The sequence below is a fragment of the Gallinula chloropus genome (genome assembly GCF_964237585.1).
Source record: "Gallinula chloropus genome assembly, chromosome: 1".
Lineage (NCBI taxonomy): Eukaryota > Metazoa > Chordata > Aves > Gruiformes > Rallidae > Gallinula > Gallinula chloropus.
In genome coordinates, this window is record NC_140085.1 from 200069769 (window position 1) to 200094385 (window position 24617).

General features: G+C 46.3%; 3 protein-coding genes across 3 annotated transcripts; all 3 read left to right on the forward strand.

Moving 5' to 3' along the window:
• Positions 1 to 29: 29 nt before the first annotated feature.
• Positions 30 to 2842, forward strand: ANKRD49 (ankyrin repeat domain 49). Its single transcript, XM_084263670.1, has 3 exons — positions 30 to 73; positions 723 to 996; positions 1915 to 2842. The coding sequence occupies exons 2-3, from the start codon at positions 736 to 738 to the stop codon at positions 2371 to 2373; spliced, it is 720 nt and encodes a 239-aa protein (XP_084119796.1). The 5' UTR covers positions 30 to 73; positions 723 to 735; the 3' UTR covers positions 2374 to 2842.
• Positions 2843 to 5413: 2571 nt separating this feature from the next.
• On the forward strand, positions 5414 to 11949 carry LOC311191653 (uncharacterized protein C11orf97 homolog; the record flags this gene model as incomplete). The annotated part of the gene is made up of 4 exons (XM_084263894.1): positions 5414 to 5504; positions 6115 to 6216; positions 9441 to 9566; positions 11486 to 11949. 4 exons carry the CDS (start codon positions 5414 to 5416, stop codon positions 11491 to 11493), a joined length of 327 nt encoding a protein of 108 aa, XP_084120020.1. The 3' UTR covers positions 11494 to 11949.
• Positions 11950 to 19712: 7763 nt separating this feature from the next.
• Positions 19713 to 20993, forward strand: FUT4 (fucosyltransferase 4; the record flags this gene model as incomplete). The annotated part of the gene is made up of 1 exon (XM_084273932.1): positions 19713 to 20993. One exon carries the CDS (start codon positions 19713 to 19715, stop codon positions 20991 to 20993), a length of 1281 nt encoding a protein of 426 aa, XP_084130058.1.
• Between the last annotated feature and the right edge of the window lie 3624 nt (positions 20994 to 24617).

Consider the following 24617-nt stretch of genomic DNA (forward strand, 5'->3'; position numbering starts at 1 on the left):
CGGACGGGCGGTGCGCGGGCCCCGCCCCGGCGGGTAGCTCCGCCCCAGAGCGCTCGGCCGGCGGCGGCGGCGGGTACGTTGTGCTGCGGGGCGGGGGGCGGGTGGGGAGCGCGGCGCGGCTGAGAGGGGTAGGGCGGGAGGCCGGAGGGACTGCGTGTGCTGGGGCCAGCCGCCGGCGGCAAGCCCGGCAGCCTACAGCGGGGCTGCGGGGGCGGGGCTGGCGCCGGGGGCGGGCTCCCGGCGGGCGGTGGCGCCGGGGTGGGCGTCGAGGAGCTCCCGGGGCGCTGTGGCCCCTGCGGAGGGGAGGGAGGCAGGTGCGGCCGGGCCGGGCCTCGCTTCTCCTCCCCTAGCTCGCCCCGCCGCCGCTCGGAGCGTGGGGAAGGGGAGGGCAGCGAGGAGCGCGGGCGGGGCTGGCTGCCCGGGGCGGCGGGACAGGAACGTGGCTGTTCGGGTCGGGCTCTTCTCCGAGTCGTGTGTTTCCGAACCGTGTAGCGTTTCGGGAGCACCCCGCGCAGCACCGCGGGGCCGGCGGCGCTGTCCTTGCGGGGGTGCGCCCTGGGGATGCCGGCAGAGCCCCGCTCGGAGCAGGAACGCCGAGTTCTGCCGGTCGTGGTGGTGCCGCCGGTGCCGGCGTCACCCCTCAGGTGTTTTTATCGACACGTGTGAGAGCAAAATAACAGAGAAAGTGGCTCTGAGTATCGTTGTGTGTCTCCTGCTGACAGATGTTCACCGAAGATGAGTAAGGACAAACAGATCGATGAGGATGATGATGACAGCGAGCAGTTTGAGGACTTTATGGAGAATTTTAACCAACTTGAATTGCTGGAGACGCACAGGCATTTGATTCCTGTAGGAACTCAGAGCTGTTGGTCCGGACAGTCAGATGACGATGACGACGATGAACAAGAAAGAAGTGAGGAATGGTATGAAACGCAAGAAAAGAAAATGGAAAAGAATCCAGAGAAATTGCTACTCTGGGCAGCTGAAAAGAATCGGGTGAGGCATTTATTCTGGTCATGTGTATCACTGATGAAAGTTTTATTTTGAGTAGATACCTGCAGTTCCATCCACAAACACAAATTTACCTACACTTTCCTTCATCTCCCTGGATTATTCTGATTCAGTTTTGCAAGCTGCTGTATGTAAAACATCTCCCTACATAGCCCACACACTCTCAAAAGTCTCTGGGTCCACTAGCTTTCGGAACAAAAGCTTTGATTGTAGTTCAAAGGTAAAGTAACAGCACTCTTCTGAAAGTTGTATAACCTGAACGCCTGCCAGGCTCGTTCTTCCTGGTAAGTAAGCCTTAATGGGGGCGGAGAGGCTGCATCTGAAATCTTACTTTCTCAGAAGCTCCACATGCAGGTAATGGGTGACTGTTTCCCTATCCTTTTATGGAGAATAAATCCCCAACTTTTTATTTTTGGAAGCGAGGGAGAGATGACCACAAGTCCTGTTACATTCTTACTACACCCTTGTGTAGATTTATGTTTGTTAGTTGTCTTCATTACACACTCAAGCTCCATCTACAGTTCTGTGGAGGTACTTAGGACTTCTCAGAGAATGGGGAGAAGGTCTAAGGCAGGGGTACTCCTGAGGCACTGCAAATGTCTGCAACAAAGTGGGGGCAACGGGAGCTCTGTATTTCTGTACCAGACTCTTCAGGGTGTAACTCTTTAAAAAAACCCCAGCAACCAACCTCCCCCAAACACCCCCTCCCCCAAAATACCTGCAAGTCACCCCATTAAAAAAATACTCCACAGGAAAAAACCACCCCAGTAACCAAGCAACAATAGCTGGGTTTTATTTTAAATTTGCTTGTTGCACGTTGAGAGTGACAATTTGTTTTTATGTAAACCACATACAACTTGTTGGGGGGAGTTCTGTATCACATCACCTGCTTTCCTTGAATAGCTGAGTACGGTGAAGCGGCTCCTCTCCGAAAAGCTGGCCCCAGTCAACGCTCGCGATGAAGACCAGTACACGCCTCTCCATCGAGCCGCCTACAGCGGGCACCTGGGTATCGCGCACGAGCTGGTCGCCCAGGGCGCGGACGTGCACGCGCAGACGGTGGACGGCTGGACGCCCCTGCACAGCGCCTGCAAGTGGAACAACACGGACGTGGCCGCCTTCCTGCTGCAGCAGGGTGCGGACATCAACGCGCAGACCAACGGCTTGCTGACGCCACTGCACATCGCTGCGGGCAACAAGAACAGCCGAGAAACCCTTGAACTCTTGCTGATGAACCGCTACGTGAAACCAGACCTGAGAAACAACTTGGATGAGACGGCCCTTGACATTGCTAGGAGGACTGATATATACCACTACCTTTTTGAGATAGTAGAAGACTGCATAAATGCCGTGTCCCCGTAAAAGCTGGGGTTAAGCTGGTGAATGTGGAGGTTTGCCGCCTCTTGTTTGTGCTCTGCATGCTCGTCACTGGTGGTCTGTCCCCTTGCAACAGGGTTTTCATTTAAGATGCCTTAGTATCCTCTCTAGGCAAAACATCCCTTCTTGCAACTGGGCTCAATGGTCCTAGTTGAAGTTGGAAGTGTTACTACTGTTGTTCAAGGTATTTAGAGTCTCCATGTAATTAGTACAAATTTGAAGGGACTTTTGTAATTGGTCTGTAATGTCAAAGCAGGGGGAAAACTGGAGTATTTCCTTTATGTGAAAGAATTCTGGCTTGGGTCTGCAGAGTTTATTACAGCTCACTTGAAAATTATTTTTTGAGAAATACAACTTTTTTAAAAACTGCATGAAAGCTCAGAATGAATGTAAGTTATTTGGGTGATACACAAAATGCTTAGTGATCCTGGTGTATTACAAAATAAAATACTTAACCATAGATATTTTGTGGTTGTAAGTTTAATTGAAAGCTCAGTTATCAGTGTAGTCACCGGTTCATAAATTGGAAATGTTATTCATAGGATGATAAAGTAGTTTTGTGGGGTTTTTTTCTTCCTGGTACTTTTCAAAGGAATTATTTTCTATGAAGATCTTGTTTACTTTTCCCTTGCAAATGAAGTTGAGGAGCATAGTTTTAATGTCACACATATGGCATTAGTTAGAGCAAGTAAACTTCAACTGTATGAAGGTAAACAGCCAACATACTGCCTTGTCTGAATCAGTTACATACTTGTCAGTGTTTCCCTTTCACTTTAGAATCCCTGAAGGGAATTCCTTCTTCCAACTCAAATATGAGGATATCAGCTTAATTTAAAAACTGTACTAGTATTTTTCCTCAAAAATTATTAACTTCCAGACCATTCACTTATTATTTGAGACCTTTTTTACCTTGTGATACCTTGTATTTAATATCTTCAATTCACATCTGAGTTGGGCTTCAAAAAGTTCTGCCAGGATTGGCTGCTGTCATTTAACCAAACTTAGGGTGATGGGGCGTGTTGGTCACTTTGTTCCTTAAGATTCTGAGGCCACTGGCACGCATTTGGGTGCAGCTTCTCTCAGCAGTCATGCCAGTTAGCACCGCTGTGCAGAGAAGACTCAGGATCCTTCATCTGAGGTGTCTTTATCAGGTCTTAGCACTGAATACTATTTCATTTGTATATTTTCACAAGAGATCATAATTTGCTGCTTCTGTTTTTCAGTTCAAGTGAAAAATTGTCACTGTTCACATCAGCTGTATCAGTCTACATCTCTGTGTCTTTCACCTTCTTCTGGAGAATCAACATGTCTGGATTATTTAGCTGAGACATTCAGTAATGGACATTTCCCACCTTGTTTTTTCCCCCACTTTGGTTCAAGTTTCAGACAAAAAACATTGCAAGTATGTAATCAATTAGGGTTTTCAAGTACTAATTCAGTACATCTCAAATGATTACTTGGATCAGGTAGATCTTTTGATCAACAGTGGTTTAGAAGGATACTGGTACAACTTCAGCTATGCTGTCAGCCCGGAAGATGATCTGTATTGCACAGGAATTAGGAATCATGCAGCAGTGGCATGCTCCATGAGCTTGAGCTTCAACTTCGCCATCTATAATTTAGGGGTGGAGAAACTTGCTTCTCTGTGTCAATCAAACTGAACTGAGAATTGAATCTAAGACCTGAGGTACCGTCACACAGTATGGCAGCTGTAACAAAACACCTGGTTGTCATGTGGTAAAGCCTGAGTGACCCCAATTTCTTTCCAGTCCAGTAACAGAGCTGAAGCATATTTGTAGCAGCAGCAGGGTCTGGGTATGTTGGCCCACATTCAGTGCTCTGATGAAGCATCTGTAGAGGCACGTTGTCACTCACCCTTCTAGAAGCCCTGTTCAGCACTCCTGTTAGGAAATAAAACTGCCTCTGAACTATGAATGGTATAAGATGAATTGTAATGCTTATTGTTTTGAAAGTTTGGTTTCAGGTCTGTGGAAGATGAATATTGCATGAAATGCATCAAGGAAAAATACAGAAATAGATTACATTGTGCATTTGGGTAACTAGACTTGGTTTGTACCTTACAGATTCCCATTACTGTATGCAAGACCTTGATTTCAAGGGAACTACCATGGGGCAAAGCTTCTGGCCAGGCAAGCGGGACAGCTGCCCTGCATGCCTGCTGGCAGCATTAGCCACTGAGTACTGCAATGTCCAGCTGCTCTTCTTTCTCAAAACTTTAACAGTAGCAAAACAAATAGCGTCAAATCTACTTCAGTCCTATCTACATCTCAAGATGCCTCATTTTATAAAAAGCACTATTAAAACCAGCTAGTACTTGGAAGCATTAGTATATCTACATCATCCATCCAGGTAAACTGGACTCTTGTGTCTTCACTTCCACCAGTCCGTCACTGCCTCAGGCAAGGACACAGCGTTCTTTGGCAAGGCAGGCCAGTGGCAGCACCCCCCGGGGTACAAAATGTTCGTGATTTGGGTGCCTGCTGCCGAGTGCAGTGATGCTGAGGGACACAAACGAGGCCCGTCGATACCTAGAGCTGAAGGGTTAACGACACCTAGAGCTGTGACCCCCGTGCGCCAAGCAGCCATGATGAGGCCATGGCCTGCTGTCCCCTGGGGATGGCGGCTGACCGCACCCTGCCGCTGAGGTCCCCCAGTTGCTAACCGTGGCCTGTGGAGGGGGTCAGGCACCCAGCGGTGACCCCAAACGGCGGTCCCGACCCGTCTCCCTCGACACAAGGCTGTGGCAGGAGGTGGACTCGGTCCCGCAGGAGCTCGCCCTCCTGCCGGAGCGCCGCCCCAACATGTCGGGCTGTGGCGCGGCCTGTGCCGCCCGGCACCGGGTCGCGGCGCCGCTCGCCGCTCCGCCACCGCTGCGCTCCCTCCTGCCGTCGTCGGGGAAGAGCCGGAGCAGAGCCAGGGCAGAGCCGGAACGCCCCCGCGCCCGCCCCCGCTCCTGTGGCAACCGGTCTGCGCTGCTCGTACCTGCCCGGACGCGGTGGCGGCCATGAGGGCGGAGAGCGCGGAGCAGCTGGCGGCAGCGGCCGAGGAGACGGGCAACGATGTCCACGGCGAGGCGGCGGGCGGCGGGCAACCTTGTGAGCGCGGCGGGCCCCCGGCCTGGCGTTGGGGCTGGCCTCACGGCCCTCGTTCCCCATCCCCACCGCGGCACCCCCCTCGCCGTGACCCTCGGGGGAGCGGAGCCTTTCCCCTGCAGCTCCCCGCTGATCCCCCGCAGCCACCGTGCTCGGTGACCCTTTGTCTCCCCAGCACCATGCAGCCTGCCATGGCGGGCGTGTGGGTAGTGCCTTGCCAGGCAGGGACCCCTACTCCACCATCCCTCTTAAGGTCCTTGGAGATCTCTGTCATCGAGGGCACCTCCTCGGAGATGGCCATGAGTGGCCCTGCCTTGGGCTGCTCGCCATGGGGAGATGCAGTGGCCTTGTCTCTCAGGTGAGAGACCCCCCCACGCTGCAGCCCACCAGCATTCCCCTGTTAGATTTACCCACCGTGGTCTGTGGCATGGAATTGCTTCATGTTGGGGAGCAGGGCCTGGCTGAACACTACCGAGTGTTTGTAAACCATGTGTCTTCGATGGTATTAAAGGCAGAAGTACAGAGGCATAAAATGACATTACGTTTGCAAGGCATGTTAGCAGTATAAGGGGGTTAAATTAACTGGTTCTTTTGTAATGTGTTTTACCAACAGGGAAGAAATACGTATATGTTGAGCCATCTAGGAGAGTTAAAGAAATCCTTGAAGAGCTTCGTTTTCAGAAAGAAGCATGCTATGCTAAACATCCAGCTGCAGGTAATCCTCCTTACCAGCGTTGGCCAGGGTTTGCCAGGGCAAATGAAATGCTCATTGTTTTGAGGAACTGTGGCAAAATTATGTAAAAAAAAAATCCCAGAACATTTGTGTAATAGCCTGGGTAACATTCAGAAACAGAAGAACTGCATATAGTCTTTACTGATGTTTTTAGTCTGAAATTACAGGATCATAGAGAACATGGGTAATTCCATATGATCTATCACTTTATTAAAACAGAAACAATTGCCAAGCAGTAGGGAGGTTTTGTTAGCTTTTTCTTTGAAAGAAATGCTGGAGTTCTTAGAATACTTTGGCCCCTTCTGCTTCTCAAAACTGGAGTTGGTGTTGAACAAGTTGAGGTAAGAGTGATAAGGGTAAGTAAAGGGCAGGAAAACAGTGAAAACAATTAGAAATTCAGTCTGTTTAGGCAGCTTAAAAGAGACTTGATTACAGTAGGCAAATGAAGAAACGGAAGTCTAAGAGGGAAGAAGGTGTTCAGTCTAGCTAAACTATTAAAAGTTCTGAGAACTGGAGGTAAAAAAGGTAAGATCAGAGTGGAAATAATTAGTGGGCTTTAACCACAGGAGATTTTAATGCTGGAAGAATATAACAAAGATCACTTAGATTCACCATTTTTAATACATATTTTAAGTACTTTGCACTTAAAACATTAGCCCTGATCCAAGCTCATTTGCTAGTCTTGGTGCATGAATGAGCCTGAAGCCATGCGACCCATGTAAGTCAAAACTTGCATCATGCTGGTGGGCCCTTGCAACCACAAGATCTAGTAATCTCATTGTAGAAAATCAATTTTCAGAAGTTTGTAATATTTAAGGATAGGTCATCTTATCTGGTTGAGTCTAAGGTCTTACTGCCTTTATTAAGCCAAGCTGTTGTATTTTATTTGGTACCTCTCTGTATAGTCCACTGAGTAAAGCTGGTTATTCCACAGCTTCCTTCATTAGTTTTCTCTAGTGGTTGATGTATTTAAAAGAAAAACCAAACCTAATTAATAATTTGAATTTGCACAATCCAGGTCCTTGTTTTTCTTGGGTATATAATAGTGCCTTTTTCAATATCCAGGGTTTTCTTCCAGAGAACGTACATATGCACATATTTGGCTTTGGCTCTTTTTATATGTTCACAAGTTGTTTTCCCTCCTCTTTTAAAATGCAAATACCAAATCTGATCACAGTATTTCAGTATTTGTATCACCATCTTTTGTAGAAAGAGTGTCCTCTACTTACTTTAGAGCTACAGTAGAGCTAATGTTAATACTAGGAGCTTGAAGTGCTTGTCAGCTGTTCTTGCTAAATCCACAATGCTTTTGCTCCCCAGTACACACTTCCCAAACTGTAACCTCACATACTAGTTTGTAGAATAAAGTCATTCCTTGCTTATATTAAGCTGTGTTTTGTTGGCACAAGCCCATCACTGTACACACATACATATAGCTATATGACTTTTTTTGCCTTTGTTTCCAAATTTGGAAAATTTTGAAAGAACTTTTTATGTTTTCATAGAACCACAGGCTGGTTTGGGTTGGAAGGGCCCACAAAGCCCATCTTGTTACAGCCCCCAGCCATGGGCAGGGACACTCTTCACTAGCCCAGGTTGCCCAGAGCCCCATCCAACCTGGCCTTGAACCCTGCCAGGGATTCAGGGGCAGCCACAGCTTCTCTGGGCACCCTGTGCCAGGGCCTCACTGCCCTCACAGGGAAGAATTTATTCCTCATATCAAATTTAACTCTATCCTTTTTCAGTTTAAACCCATTGCCTCTTGTCCTGCCACTACACTCCCTGTTAGAGTCCCTCTCCGTCTTTTCTGTTAAACCCCCTTTAGGTACTGGAAGGCTTCAGTAAGGTCTTCCCTGAGCCTTGTCAAGTCCAACTCTCTTAGCTTGTCTTCACAGGAGAGGTGCACTGATCATCTTTCTCTCATGTAGGGTCAAGACCCTTGCTAACTACAGTCTAAACTCACTCAAAATGAATTTAAAATAGTTGGATTCATAGAAATCTACTTAAACTGGGTGATGTAATCAGTCTCCTGTCAGATATAAAGACCACTTGAACCTGCAACTCTGTTAGTATGATTAGGCTCCTTATAGTAAATGGAGAGAAAAAGGCACTTTGAAAACGTAATTCTTCTGGCTTGTCCTAGATACCTCCCGTTGCACATGCCATGCCCCAAAAATGCCTGTTTTCCCATTGACTGTAAAGGTGTTCTCTGCAAGCAGCTGAATTGCAGATGTTACACAGGCTGCTCCTGTGTCAGATGTTACTAAGAGCTGAACCCAACTATGCTTCACTGCTTCCATTTCCCAATAGATGCAAATTGTCTGGAATATTTCAGTTTGATTGTCTAAATGGATGCTGCCTTATATGTTTTCTGGGGAGTCCCACAGTGAAATGTATGTTACAAGGGCTTAAATTACTAAAGATAATACAGACACACTGCAAATATTTATTACAGAGGTGTATAATATCTGTATTATAACAAGCTCAGTGTATAAAAAGTATGTATACCATATGTTATATGCATAACAATGTAGAATAAGGTTAAATAGCTGCTAGTGTAGAGATTATTTAGGGGATACATCATTCCTTTTACATCTGGAGAATCAGAGGTGCTCCAAAAGTGGCCTGAGCGCTGATAAACAGCAGCTGTCAGGTTGGATGGTTACTGATTTATACAGTTAAGATAATTCATAAGTTTTTTTAATATAAATTACATTGTTAGTAAATTAGTAACCTTTCCCCTAAATAAATTAGGGGGATTTTTATTTGTCTTGGTGGTGTTGACTTGGGTTTGGTTTGGTGCTTGTTTGGTTTTTGTTTTGGGTTTGTTTTTTTTTGAGGGAGGGGTGTGTTTGGTTGTTTTGCGAGGGCATTTGGTATTCCAGTATGACCAACAAATCACACTGGATGCACTGTTGGTATTACTGCTCTTTCTAATATGCTATAGATCAGCTGCATCCTGCTTCAGCTGGAAACCTAAGCTGCTCTGCAGACAGTAGAGAGCGTTGTATACCTTCAGCAGCCTGAATTGCTCTCTGAAGATGTCAATCTCTTTTCATTAACTGTGGAGGAAGATTATAGCTTCCTGCTTAACTACTTCTAATCAATGCATAGAGCAAAAGGACTGTCTTTTCAAAAGTTGCATTAATTCTTGAACTTGTTGAATTAATCAGTTATAATGGTATCATTTTGTCAAATTTTAACAGTGGCTCTGGAAGGAGTTCGGAGTGGGAAAAAGAATTTCTCAGTTGGAAGCCTGAAGCCAGTGTCACAAAACAGAAACAGTTCTCTTCTACAGCCTCAATTCTACTCAAGGCATGCAAGAATAGAAAGTAAGAGTCAACAATAGGAAAATTCCATTGTAACACCCCATTTTAGAATTGCAAGGTAATAATATTTTATAATTCAGAGACATCTCACAGGACTGCAGATCTGGTTTGTGCAGTGTTATTTTTTTCATCAGATTACTTATGTGGTCTTATGGTAATCACCTCTGGGTGTCTTTCTGCAGAGCTAACCCACCTCTTCTTTTAAGAAACCTGGTAAGGACTGCTGTGATGAGTGACCATATTTCATATGCTGAAATCTTTTGTAAACATGTGGAATAGTCACTTGTTTCCTACTGATGGGTGAGCAGTTGGTTTTGTGTCCACAATGAACTTTACTTGCCTTCCCTAACATCCAATCTTAAACAATTCAAATGCTTGGAAAACCCCTCCTTTCAGGACACCTCCTGAAAAGAGATTGATCTAGGTGCCACTTCAGGCATTTTTGCATTTGCCTGCAATGGTCAGTGTGGATTTCTTTCCTTTCTTTCTTCACAGACCGTGGAATGTGGCTTTTGTGGAGCAGATCTTTTCCTTATGAGGTGGTAGATTTTAGCATAGTCATCTCAATGTGCCCACCTTCCTTCTTTCAGTGAAATGTATTAACTTCGTAGTGGAAGGTGAGAGCTTCCAACCCTAAGGAAACACAAGAGTCTGTTAGCTTTGTAACAGGAATGTTGTTAGTGCCATGAGCTTGCAGAATGTGTGAATTCAGCCTATTTTGCCATTAAATGAAGTTTCTCATGTTCTTGGGGGCTAGTGGTTTCAAAGTACAACTAGCTGTGTGACTATCACCTCTTTCTTCCTGTCTTGATCTTGTGAGCTGTGGAGATGGTGGGATCTTAGTTACAACAGCAGGAAGAATTAAGTGAAGTTGCTGTAAGAAGCACTTAACCAGTACAGCCTTCCCCCACAGCTGCCTTTACTCCAGACTTAATGCTTGTAGGAATGTTGTGATTACAGAGGAGGCCTAATCTATGCCAGGTATTATCTGCAGTCACTTCTGGCAGCGTCCCTAAATCAAGAAAATTTTAACCACACCATAGAAAATACAACCAAAGGATGCCTCAGAATTTACAGACACCGACTGAACTCATGTATGTGAGGCTTCTAGTGAAGGCACAGAGATTTCAAAGATCCTGATCCCCTCCGTTTCCTTTTAAGATCTGTGGGAAAGCAAAGCTTTAAAGAAAATAGTTTATTCAGATTTATTTAGGTGCTGAAATGTATGGGATCTGTTGGGTTTCCTTTGGGAATTCAGATGTACATTCATTTCTAAGGACTACAGCTAGAAACAAGTGGTGGCGTTCTCACTAGCTATACTGCCCATTTTGCAGCAGAATAGGCAGGTAATGTGAAAGGAGAGGTGGCAGGAAAGAAACAAGACAGGAGAAAAACTGGCTTCAGCTCCTACCCCCACCAAACCATTTCTATTCACACACCCTCTTCTGTGTAAGGATCTGGGGAAAAAATGACCTGATAATGTGACTGGGAGATGGAGTGTGTACAGACCATGGGAATGGACAAAGAAAGAAGAGGGGTTCCTAGGGTGAAAATGAGCCTACTGTGCTTAGTGCCACAAGGAGAGGCATCCCTGACAGGAAAAGGAAGGAACACAGACAAGGGGGGTGAGGAAATATAGAACAGAAGGTCAGGAATTCCTAAAGGAACCTGGAGACAAGAGAAGACAGTTCAGCAACGCAGGGGCACAAACTGAAAAAAATAAAAGGAAAAATATGTGGGAGAAATAAGTAGAAGAGGCAAAAAGAAAAAAAATATACCCACATTGCTGAATTTATGGAGGTTAATGCACTTATTTTTGCTTCTCTCATTTACCACCTTTCCCTAAATGTGAGTACTGCTCTGGGGGGCTCACTGTGTGGTGTCTCATTCATAACCTTACAGTGGATCTTGTTTCTTTACAGAGAGCTGAACTTCAGTGCTGTGAAGACCCAAGCCTGTTTTGATGTGCTAAATCAAACATCAGAAAGACTAGCTGCCTTTGGAAGTGTAGAGCGGTATTTCTAAGCTTCTGAACAAAGTTCTACTTGGATAAGGACTTACTCCCTTTTTCTTGTTGTTTTATTCATACCCTCATACTGCTTTTTTATCAGATGTTGCAGTAGTCAAATCTGATCCATATTTCAGCCAGTGATGAAGATGTCACAATCCACTGATTACAGAATGTTCTTGCTGATATAAATGTGAAACTTGATGTTTTCGTAGGCTGCCCTGTTCCAAAGTGATTCTAGGTTCCAGCAGCAGATTGTAACGTAATTAAAGAGATGCCTTAAAATGCCTTAGGCTGAGACCCTTCATTACACTGAGCATTTCATGAGCCAAGAGTTTGTGATTTGATATCTAGCCTGATTTAATAAAACTTTATCATAGATAAGCCTGTGATGTGTCCATATATAGGAGTTACCGTAGTGCCAAAGAACCACAGAGGCAGCATGGAACCTGAAATGACTCTCACTTAACTGTCACTTAACTCTCACTCTTAACCAGTGAGTTAATACCAAATGATCATGAGTTTGGTTTGTGTTATCACACCACATAGGAAACAAGCGTGGATGTTCTAGGTACTGTATAAAACCAGAATAAAAGTTAGCTTTGAAAGGTCATGGATGCTTGGAGGAGGTACCAGAGGAGGAGAAGGTACACGTATTTGCTGCCCCAGTGTGCTGTCTAGGGAGGTTTGTAGCGAAGCTGAGGTCTGGGAAGATGTCGAGAGCATCCTGAGTCTTGTCTGGGCTTCAGACTTTGACTCCCTGCTGCTACTCCATGTGGTTGCCAGTGACACTGCCATGGAGTGTGTCAAGTATGACTGCATTGCTGCAGGGCAAGTCAAGGACATAGATGCCCAGGTGGTTCTTCCTCAGTCCTAGTGGTGAGGGGTAGGGCTTGAGGAACGGATTGATACTGTTGGTCACAGAACCACAGAATGTGTAAGGTTGGAAGGGGCCTTTAAAGGCCATCTAGTCCAACCCCCCTGCAGTAAGCAGGGACATCTTCACTAGATGGGGTTGCTCAGAGCCCCATCAAGCCTGACCTTGAATATCTCCAGTGATGGGGCCTCCGCCACCTCTCTGGGTAACTTGTTCCAGTGTCTCACCACCCTCATGTCTAATCTAAACCTACCCTGCTCTAGTGTAAAACCGTTACCCCTCATCCTATTGCTACATGCCCTTACAAACAGTCCTGCCCCATCTTTCCTGTAGGCCCCTTCAGGTACTGGAAGGCTGCTATAATGTCTCTCAGGAGCCTTCTCTTCTCCATGCTGAACAAGCCCAACTCTCCCAGCCTATCTTTGTAGGAGAGGTGCTCCAGCCCCCTGACTATCCTTGTGGCCTCCTCTGGACCCACTCCAAGAGGTCCATGTCCTTCTTGTGTTGAGGGCTCCAGAAAGAGCCCTAGAGTTGAAAATGAGGAGTTGGCTTTTATGACTATGGAATGTCACCTCTTTGATGACTGAAAACTGATAGAAAGAGCTGAGATTCACCTTATCTAGTAGGATTGACATTGTTTCCTGAGTTCTGTGGTAGCACAAGAAATATATAGGAGTGATATACTCCGAGGATCTCTTGAGGTCCCTTCCAACCCCTACAATTCTATGATAGATTGCCTGGACGACCTGGGGAGAAGAACTATAAATAGGAGTGAGAGGGGAAGGAGATGGCAACCCACAATCAAGTGAGGAGGTGGTGGACTGCATTGGTAGGCATGATATTTCCTGGGTTTGTCTTTAACAATTAACTTAATGATCAGTCTTTGCCCTATTTCTAGAATAATTGTAGCCTGTTCTTTTCCAACTTAATACTACCTAGTGCTTACCCTAGTTTACATTGCCAGAATTCTTCCCAGACATCCCTCCAGCACATTTGTGGGATAAACAAATGTTACTGTCTTTTTAAAGGATGGAAGTGTACAGTGAGAGGGGAAAAGAAGAAAAAAGAACAAGGACTGATGGATAATTTAAAACCAGAATTGAAAAGCTTCTTATTCCCAGTGCTAACTCAGACTGGCAATTCACATCTTTCCTAAGGTGTGATCCTAAGAGATTTGTTTTGTTCCTGGGGCCCTCAGATCCTAAGGAAATACCTAAACCACACTGAATATGGTTAAAAAGGAAGAGTCTCAGTGGCAGCTTTGAGGAGCTAGACTTTGTGTTCCTTTGGTTTTCTTTATGATTATCTGTGAAATGGGATGTTTGTTTTTTGTCTGGAACTCTTCTCTGACATGAAAAAGTTTGGGGTTATTTTTGTATCAGTGAGAAAGGGGGGAAAACCCCCAACCCTTAGCTGTCTCCAAGCCAACTCTTTTCAGCATTTCCATTTGACTTGTAAATGAAAAAATTACTGGCACTGAAAATTGCACCTGAGGCACTAGAGGAGTAGCTGCTTTTGAAAACATCATTCTCACTTTTTAGATGCAAATTTGAGCATGAACCACACAATAATGTTGGAAATACACTGGGGTTTCAGATAGAGCCTTTGATTGAGCTTGTTGCATCTCACTGCTGCTCCTTGCTTCATTTTTATTCCCCTCCCCTTCCCTTGCTTTCTCATTCTTAGTAATTTTTGTTTCATGAACTTGTTTTAAAATTTTCCAAACTGAAGGACATTCTGGGTCTATCCTGGATTCCTGCACTGGCTCAGTTTTGCTGCAGCAGAGGCAGATTTGGGAATCTCATTTGTGCCTTTGCTCCTTCCTTTACATGCAACCTTGTACAGCTGAGAGATGTCCTTCAGATCTCTTCTACTGAATATTTTATCTCCGTTACCAGGTGTGGGGAATTCTTAGCTAATCCAATATGTGCTCAGGACCCTTTTATGTGTCTCATCTTTCATTTAAATAAAACTAAGCAATTTAAATATAATAACATTGAGTAATATTATAGTAATGGCATTATTTTTACTATGTTTTTAATATATCTATAATTATGAAATAGGGCTTTGGGTTATTTAAATTAACTGTGCTCACATTTTAACATAGTGATTTTTTTTCCTGATTAGCTATTCAGCTACTAGTTCCTCTTAGCTTTTTAACATTATTTCATTTCCAAACTAAACACTGCTGTTTTGAAAGACACATGTTCTCTCCAGTGGTGCCCAGCGACAGGTCAAGGGGCAATAGGCACAAGCTTGACTATAGGAAGTTCCACCTAAACATGAAGAAAAACTTATTTCCTGGGATGGTGATGGAGCCCTTGGACAGGCTGCCCAGAGAGGCTGTGGAGTCTCCATCTCTGGAGATATTCAAGACACTATCCTTTGCAACCTGCTCTAGGTGATCCTGCTTTAGCAGGAGGGTTGGACTAGATGATCTCCAGAGGTGCCTTCCAACCCAAACTGTGCTGTGAGTCTGTGAAGAAGAGAGCATCAGAGCCCATGCTGCTGTTGCTCTGTAAGATGCAGTCCAGTGCTCCGAAAACCAAGGAGGGTTGAAATCCATGATAACTGCTAACAAATCTCCACAGAGCCAAATTGGGACTTGATGATTTGGGCACACATGTCAGAGTATCTGAGGGGCTGTGGTTTTGGTAAGAAAGTTTTCTGCTGTGATTTGGCATTTGGTCTACACGGGTGAACAATGAAGATATACACTGCCATGGAAGGTTGAAGAGGGTTCTGGGACAGGTTCCTCTGTCCACAGTGTGCACAGCATGTTTGCTCATGCCTGTGCTTTGACCTGGAAATACCAACTTTAAATGCAACACTGCTCACAGCCACAAGCAGAATTGTACCCAGGCAGAATATTTTAACATCACAGTTGCTGAATATGCAGTAACATAGGCTTGCTTGCCTGTCCAGAAGCTGTTCATCCAACAAGATAGGCATCAACTTTCAACTGAGTCTTTTATCTGTCATCATATTTCAGAATTTTAAATCCTCAAGCAGAAAGATCACAATCCTGAATATGAAACACTGGGTCATCTAACTGCAGACATTTAAAGTTTCTGCTAAAGTTTATACATAACCAAACTTTTATCACTCTTTTTCATAGAGGATTTAAGTTTTTTCTTAGCAAAAACTCGCGTTGAGACCATGGGGACTATTTATGAAGAAGAGATTTCAAAGTAATTCTTCGGGTTGTTTTGGTACCAGATAGCAGCTGCTACTCTTTGAAGCTGATCACGTTTTCTTAGGATAAAAAACTCCACAGGGTTTCCCTCCTTGATGGCTATGGCTGAGAATGAAACTGCATCTTGCAGTACCTTTTAAACTGTGTTTGCAAGAGACTTGACAAGTAACTTCAAAGACTCTTCTAGGCTTAAATACGTCTCCAGTGTGACAAAACAGAGTGAGTCAGAGTAGAAGAGGAAGACAGCTGGGAAGGGAAAACACTTCCTGCAGTTAGAAATGGCAAACATTTAACCTTCAAATAAACAAGATACTTTTTATTTTGCAACAGCTTCATTACCAACAGCCAGCATTTTATTTTAAATTCCTAGCAGCAACATGGAGCAGTTAAACCACAGCTCCCCAATTTGCCTATGTGGTGCCAGAATGTGTGGTCCTCGGTTCATGGAAGTATCTCCTGGGCCACTCTGCCTCCAAAGCAGCCAAAACCAGGTGTGTTTCCTCTGGCAGGTCTGCAGGCATCTGGTAATGCTACTCAACCTTCATCATGTTGTGCTGCCCAGTGATGCCTGTAGAGTTTTTTCCTAAGTCAGAGTGAACAAACCTGCTTGACAGAGCCCCACCAGCACAGAGTAGCTGATGATGGTCGCACAACCGACACGCTGTTTCTTACAGCAAAAATGAGGTGGACTGGTGCTGTTGTGGGTTTCTGCCAGGCTGGTGTTTCTTGGTATGAAGAGAAATGAGACATTAAATAGTAGAGAGAAATCCCTCACCTACACACAGGTCTGAGAACACCTGACTTCTAACCCTGGTCTGGACAGTGAGGTCACTCCCTATATCCCTCATGCTCCAACACACCACCTCTTGCTTATAAATTTACTACACCAAAATTTCTAGGAGGCTGCTAGACTCTTAGCTGAAGGCCTATCATTACTTTCAGTAGTGACTATGACTAATATCTAACTAAAATAGATTTCTGTGCTAGCTCCCACGTTGGGAGGAGTTTGAAGAACACACAGTGAGAGCAAAACAGCTGGATCTGTAATTTGTAAAAACTCTAAAATGTGCCTTGAAAATAGGTTTCATCGGGCTGTGGATACAAATTCTATAAAGACTTTTGAACCAGTGGACTTCTAACAAGGTATAAATGTAAACGTAGTAATATGTAACTAGTCTCCACAGGGGCAGGTGGGACATGAAAAGGAACTCAGAGTAACAGTATTACTCACAGAAACACTTTAGGCTACTGTCTTCTCATCGGAATTGATCTAATTCTTATTTGCCGTAAGACAAACAGGGTATACTACTGGATCAATCCAAGTAACTAGTACATTCTAGTTATTAATTTTCACAAGGAAAGCATATACTTTTTTCCTTTTTTTCCCAGATTTGGCTTATAAAGACTTCCATTGAGCACAGATGTCCTGAAACATTTCATAAACCCTGAATTAACACCCAACATTTTTGTTGACCATTTGCAGGATCATCAATGCAATTAGCTAGGCTTTGGTGCTGGAATGGCTTAGCACTCAATCTTCAGGCAGGGGAAATGAAAACTTAACTAGACAAAGGCTCCTCCAAAGTCGTGTATCAATGCTGACATTTCAGCCCTGGAGGAAACTAAGAAGTGCCACTGCAGCTGATGGTGGCAGATGCACCGGCCCTGACAAAGCCCTTGGGAAAACCTTCCCACTGCAGTTTGAATGATGCCCATGTAGCAGTGGCTGTGCCAGCTGACAGGTGACATAGCTGAGATCTTTGGCCAATGGGCAGGCTATATGACCATATATGACCACAGGTCACATTCGAATCGGGTATAAATGGAGCCCCCCAAGAGGGCCAGTTTGAGTTGGTCTCCCTCAGACCAGCGTGTTTGCAGTCAGAGGTTCCCCCCATGGTTTGGGATGCCACCTTCAGTTCACCTTCTGTACAGATTGAGAAACCTCATCTTACATGGGCAAGTGATTTTAAGCATTACAGGTCATCAGCCATAGATCTTCGGACCTCTGAAGTCAGCGCTGTAGCACTAACATCCCAACCAACATCCTGAACCTGTGTTACTGTCTGTTGGAGCCAGAGTGGTTTCAGTTACAATAGAACTTAGTTGGATTTTTTTTGCCTTATTCCTGTAAATGAAATCTCATTTTTTCATTTGCTAACTGGACTGGTTTGTGAGGTTCTGTGCCTCAGATTTATTGAGTGAATCAGAATTCCACAGTAGTTCAGTGAGTTCTCCTATGAACTTTAGTGGGTCCCAGGTTTCTCACGTTACCTGTAGAAGTGGCTAAGATTAATAACAGTAGAGCTTTCAGATCCTTAATTAAGGCAGACTAAGGACTGTGCTTGGTTTAGGTAATGTTTAAGGTGCTGGATGGGTTACAGATCAATTCTAGGTACAGCTGATGCCATCACAGGATTTGACTCTCCCTTACCGGGCTGGCTGACCACCAACCACGGTGGAAAGACCTGGGTTCACCACGAAGTGATGACACCATGGGTTTAAACTGAAGGAGGGGAGATTTGGATTAGACATTAGGAAGAAATTCCTCCTAATGAAGAAGGGCGATGAGGCCCTGGCACAGGGTGCCCAGAGAAGCTGTGGCTGCCCCTGGATCCCTGGCAGTGTTCAAGGCCAGGTTGGATGGGGCTTTGGACAACCTGGGCTAGTGGAGGGTGTCCCAATTAATAAGCTTATTGCATGCACATGACCTAGTTAATCATGTAACAACAGCCTCACACTCAACTGTTCTGTATTTTTGAGGGTAAACAGGCTTGAATCACTTTTTTTACTAAGAAAGAGACATGTCACAGGACCCTGGCCTATGTGGCTTGTAACAGCTATGCTGCAATCCAAACAGCCAGTGAGGATTTATGCCTGGTGTAACTCCACTGCCTTCAGTAGATCTCTATGAGAGGGCCTTGGACCTGTAGCTGGTGGACATGAAAATGCATGGTGTCAGAGCTGGAAATTCTCCAGTTCCGTGCAGTCTCTAAACTGTGGGAATCCATGACCTCTTAGTTCACTCAAGCCAATGACTTGGGAAAAAGGTTTCAAGCCTATCTGATACAGTTTTTTTCACACCAACTCTGTTTCACAGAGCTGGAAAAAGTAGTTTTTGGGTAACCGTAAGGTTTTGTAGTTTTTAAATAGCAGTGAGGGTTTTTTTTTTATAATGTAAATATATGTGGTTCTAAAAAAGTTTTAAAAGGACGAAAAATGTCCTCTTCTTGAATTTAAGCTTTCCAAATTGTTAATCCTTTTTAGAGGTGCTTGAAACGGAATTTGGCAGGAATTCAAAGCAACTGTGGCTGCTGTCACTTCTCTTTTTTTTTTTTCCTCCTGCCCTTAAAGAAGTGATTTATTAAAACGCTCTCTCAACTTCCCTCTCTAAATTCCAACTCTTTTAAAAGAAGCTCCTCTGCCTCTTCCAAAGAGCTTCTCCGCACAGCCACGGCAGCCCAGCCGGTGTGGGAGAACCCTTCTGCCCGGGGTTTAAAGCCCCAGAGCGTTTCAGGCGCGGACTGGAGAAGCGAGAAGGCGCACGGGAGGCGGCGGAGCAGCGCGGCGCTCTCCTGGGCGAGGGAGACGTGCCCCGGGGCCGGCCTGGCAGGGCTCTCCGCCGGCCCCGCTCCTCGGCCCCGTGCTCCTCCGGCCTTGGCAGGGCGCGGGTGGTCCCCGCCAGTCGTCCTCACACCCCTCCCTGTGTGTGCCGGGGCTCGGGGCAGCGGGGCCCTTCCCCGGCGTGGAGACACAAGTTCCCTTCGCGGCCCCCAGTCGAGAAGAGCGACGGGCGGGCTAGGGAGCGCGGGCTGCCTGCACCTGCCCGCCGCCACCTCCGCGCCCCCCGGGGCTGCCACCGCGGCACCTGCTGCACGGAGCGCAGGGGATGAGGCCCCGGAGACATCCTGGGAGCCTGGGGACCGCTCTCCCGCGGCCCAAGCGGCGGCGGTGCCCTGCGGGCGGAGCAGGGCGGCACCTAGGGGCGGGCCGCGGCGATGGGGCGGGCGGCCGGCCGGCCCGGGGGGGCGGTGGAGTTGTTGGCCGCCGCGGGGAGGACGGGCCGGCATGGCCGGGAGGGGCGGCGGCACCGGCGCCTCCCCGGGGCAGGGGGTGGGGGCTGAGAGGCGGCGACGGCAGCAGCCCCAGCCCCAGCCCCAGCCGCAGCATGCGCTGCCCGGCCCCGACCCCGGCCCCGCGGCTGCTCCGCGGCGGCCGCCGAGGGCAGAGCGGTGGCAGCGAGAGGCCTGGATGGAGCCGGGGCTTTGCGGCCGCCCCGCCGGCCGGCCCAGGTGCCCGCGGCCGTGGCGGCGGTGGCTGCGCGGGCGGCGGTGGGTGCTGGCGGCCGGGCTGATGGCCGCGGCTGCCGCCCTCGTCCTCTACGCGCGGCTGCCGGAGCCGGCAGCGGCGGCTCGGGCCGCGGCGGGAGACCGGGAGGGCGGCGAGGTGACGGTGCTGCTCTGGTGGCAGCCCTTCGGCCGCCCGCGGCGCATGGCCGACTGCCGCCGGCGCTACAACATCTCGGGCTGCCGCCTCAGCGCCGACCGGAGCCGCTACGGCGAGGCGCAGGCGGTGCTCTTCCACCACCGCGACCTGGCGCAGCACGGCGCCGAGGGGCTGCCGCGCGGGCCCCCGCCGCGGCCCCCGCGGCAGCTCTGGGTGTGGATGAACTTCGAGTCGCCCTCGCACTCGCCCGGGCTGCGGGGGCTGGCCGGTCTCTTCAACTGGACCATGTCCTACCGGCGGGACTCGGATGTCTTTGTGCCCTACGGGTACCTGTACGCCCCGCCGGAGCCCCGGCCCTTCGTCCTGCCCCGCAAGACGCGGCTGGTGGCCTGGGTCATCAGCAACTGGAACGAGGAGCACGCCCGGGTGCGGTACTACCGCCAGCTGAAGGAGCATCTCGCCATCGACGTCTATGGGGCGTGGGGACTGGCGCTGGCCGAGGGCGGTGTGGTGGAGACTGTCTCGGCCTACAAGTTCTACTTGGCCTTCGAGAACTCCCAGCACACTGACTACATCACCGAGAAGCTCTGGAGAAACGCCTTTGCTGCCAGCGCCGTGCCTGTCGTCCTCGGGCCCCGCAGGGCCAACTATGAGCGCTTCATCCCCCCCGACTCCTTCATTCACGTCGATGATTTCCCCAGCCCCCAGCTGCTGGCCACCTACCTGAAATTCCTCGATAAAAGCAAACCCAACTACAGGAGGTATTTTGCCTGGAGGAAGAAGTATGAGGTCCACGTCACCTCGTTCTGGGACGAGCATTTCTGCAAGGTTTGTGAGGCTGTGAAGGCAGCTGGGAATCAAATCAAGACTGTACGAAATCTGGCCAGCTGGTTTGAAAGCTGATGTTCCTGGCAAGTGAGGCTTGCTTGGCCAGTCCGTCCCAGGAGGGGACCTTCTCAAGGCATAATGAAGGATGAGCCTTTGCAGTGGTACACACAGAAGGCTGTCGTAAGTGACAGAAGCACATAGGTACAGGTAAACAAGCTGTGAAAAGCCTATGAAAGGGCTGTTTTTATTGAAAGTGCAGAATTATGGAAGTGCAAAGAGATGTCAGGCACGATGATTCTTCAAGAGCAAAGTTAAATTTCCAGAAATACCGATCTGAAAACTGTACAGTTGTGCATAGCTGAACACTAGTAACCGATGCCAAGTTCTTCAGCTGTACAGCTGAAACCAATTTTTTTGGCTATGACAGCTTCCTGGACTCTGAAACTTTCTTCTGTTTACAGGGGATACATGATCGGCGCTGCCTTTCTGTACTCTGAAGACAAAAGTGAATATTCTTAACAGTGATTGTTATACAAGTGAAAGCTATTTGCAGACAAACTCTGAGCTGCAGGTGATGAACGTAAGAATGTAAGGATACAGTAGCACTTTTTAGCAATGTTTGAAATTGCAGCAGCCAGCTAATAATGCTTTGAGCCAAATAATAATTCCATTTAGGAAAAAGTCTATGGAAAGGACTGGATCTGGGTGGAACAAGCGGATCAGATGATGTAGAGTATTTCTTCCACTGCCTGCCAGAACCGTAGGTATCTTTATCCTGAATGGAAGTAAGGAAGAGCTTTAAATACAGGAGAAGACAGACAGTATGAAAAGAAAGCTGGAACATTTCCACCCTCCCTTTATTCAGGAATTAGAAAATGTTTACAGGAGTCTGCGTGTTTTTCTCTGCAAAATTACTGCCATAGGAAAAAGCAGGGAAAGGCTCAGAACCGCAGGGGTTTATTGCTGTGTACAGGAAGGCTAGCTTATTTCTCTAGTGTCATTAGCCAGTCCTGCTGTATAATGATTGTTTTGGTTTATGGCACACATTTTTAAAATACTGCTGGATGACAGATTACTCAGAGTGATACTTTGCTGTTTGTAAATTTGTAAGTGCAAAAAAACCACCCCAAAACCAAAACTCAAGTCACGAATCACTGCCTTTGGAAAAGAAAATTACTGTAGACATTAAGAACCAGATTGTTGGTTTAATACAGATTGTGTGAGGAAAGAATACGAAAAAGGAAAGATTTACCTTTTTTTTTCCTTTTCCCCCTTTAATTTTGAGGGGTTTTTTTTTCCTAGCCCAGTTTTTTAATCAATAAACAGGTTCCGAAGATAAAACTTCCTTCTTTCAGTGCCTACTAGAAACATTTATGGTACCAACTCCCTTTCAGACTCTACCATTTAGCTGGGGTAGGATCTTCCCAGTAGTCAGCATACAGTTACTTGTTGGTTATGTGCAGTCTTGCCTGGTGAAATCCAGAAAGAAACTTCAATTGCAATTACACACACTCGGGAAGCTGAGTCCTCCCTGCCCTTTGCAGCTGTAAGGTTTAGTTGCCAACTTGCTAACCTGCAAGGGTCCTGCACAAATGATTAAGGGATTCGGCCAGCTCCTGTTTAAGGAGCTGGATAATCCGTGAAGTTGCCCAGGGACTTCACTTGAAATAAAATCATGAGCACAGAATGGGTGGGGAAAAGAAGACGGTTGCAAAGAGAGATGGGCATCAGTACAGTGAGTTCACTGGCATTAGGTTAGAAAAAGCTAAGATTTAACTGGAGCAGTTAGGCATGTTGAGTAGGTGCTTTTAAGACTTATGAGCTGACAGTCTGCAGTAATTTATTTTAAATTAGATGTTCCCCATGACTAGGTGAGCATGGAACCATGGATTGTTGGGGGGGAAAATATAAATTAAGTCCATTAATAATTTGCACAAATTTAGCAGATCAGGTCTTGCTGGCTGCTATGTTTGTGCCCTTCTGCTTTTGTGCAGACCAGGACAGCTGAAAAGTACAGCATGAACCTTCCCATTGGTAGTGCCAGAGTTACTGGTGTGATTTTACTGGGAAAGGGGAGAAGATGGTCAGTGTGATGTGGGGTGTAGTAGGGATGGTGCCTAGTGGTGCGTTTTTACTTGAACATGTCTTAAGTGATTGTTCAAAGCTGAAGCATGTTCTACATGGCATACTCAGCTGTTTCTCTCCCAGTGGCTACCATTCCCATAAAATTTGGTTTGGTAATTTAAAAAATCTAATTTAAGTATAGCATTAGCAGTAATCAGGATAATAGAACCTGCCTTTGAATTACCCTTTTTTCCTGCTCAGTTTTTGGTTCATGTAAATATGTATCGAATCTGATCTTAAAGGTGGTGAGTAGTCTTTGAAAACTGGTATTTAAGATTGCACTACTTTTACCAGTCTGCTGAAACTAGTGTATTTTTTGAAGTCCTCCTACATTTTTCTTTTAGGGATTTTGGGAAGTTTCCAGGCATGCAGTTCTTCTGTGTAATCATTAGTAGTGCCACAGGCAGGAGATCCGGCTGCAAGAGCATGGGAATTTCCAAAGATCTCATCCAGTACTTTCTTCTCAACTTCTCTAAGAAAAGCAGTTGAAATCTGTGATGAGCCAGGGTTCTGTACAGCTCAGAAAGGAGCTATGCAGTAATTAAACCAGCAGGTCTGAATGAGGTGATCACAGTTGTGTTGCGCCTCTGGGTTACGCGTTGGGTACTTTCAAGAACTGTGTAATGGAAGCTGCAGTCTTGTAACAATCGTTGCAGTGCTTGGGTTGGGTTGGGAGCAAAGCAGACTCCCCGTTTCATCATCCTGGTGGCTTTTCTTTTTAGATTTGAGAGAAAATTCAGCTGCTGAAGTCAGTAGTACAGCATCTGTATAAACCGAGAGGGTTTGGCTCATCCACCCCACCGGCTAGCAGCGTGCTGCTGTGTGCCGAGGGCTGGCTTTTGGAACTCGCTCTGTGGAGCCCAAGCATGAGGAGAAATAAGAAGTTTGCTGTAGCAAATTGGATTGTTGGTCAGGTCCTGAGGTCCACAAGGTATTGTGGGTGATCTATATAATCCATCTGTAAAAATGAAGCAAATTTATTTTCTATTCCAAGTAGAAGAATCTTTACAAATACATTTTTAAAAAGTATTTTATTCCATGCCTTAAAATATTGGGTTGGAGGGAGAGAAAGGAAGAGCATTATCTTCTGGTTTTTATAAGGAGGAGAATTAATTCTACTTTTTGAGTATGATGGAATAGAAAAGTATGTGATCCTTCAAGTTACATATTGTATCTCAGGGAATTTTATACTATAAAGTCTTTTAATCTTCATAGAATGAAGTGACTTTGTATTAATAATTCAGATCGACACTCAATAAAATTAAAGGAATTAGCACGAAATGACCCTGGTTTTCAGTTTTGTCTTCTTTCTGTGGTAGGAAAGTTGCCGAAAACTGCCTTTAAAAGATAAAGAATTTCCTTTCATCTTTGTTTAATCAATAGAAATGGTTGATTGTTTTCAAAGTAGTCAGACGGTCTGAGGTTAGGAATGAAACCTGGTTGTGCCAGGAGAAAAATATTTTCGTAAGAGAGGCTGTGCTGAGTTACTTTCTGTATGAAAAGGAGCATTTATTGAAGTTGGATGTCTGCTGGAAAAAACTCATTTCAAACAAAACCAAAACACAAACTTTCTCT

Coding starts and splice junctions, on each gene's coding strand:
- ANKRD49 (XM_084263670.1), top strand. CDS start 736: ATGAGTAAGGACAAACAGATCGATGAGGATGATGATGACAGCGAGCAG. Junction 997..1,914: donor GGGCAGCTGAAAAGAATCGG/GTGAGGCATTTA, acceptor TTCCTTGAATAG/CTGAGTACGGTGAAGCGGCT.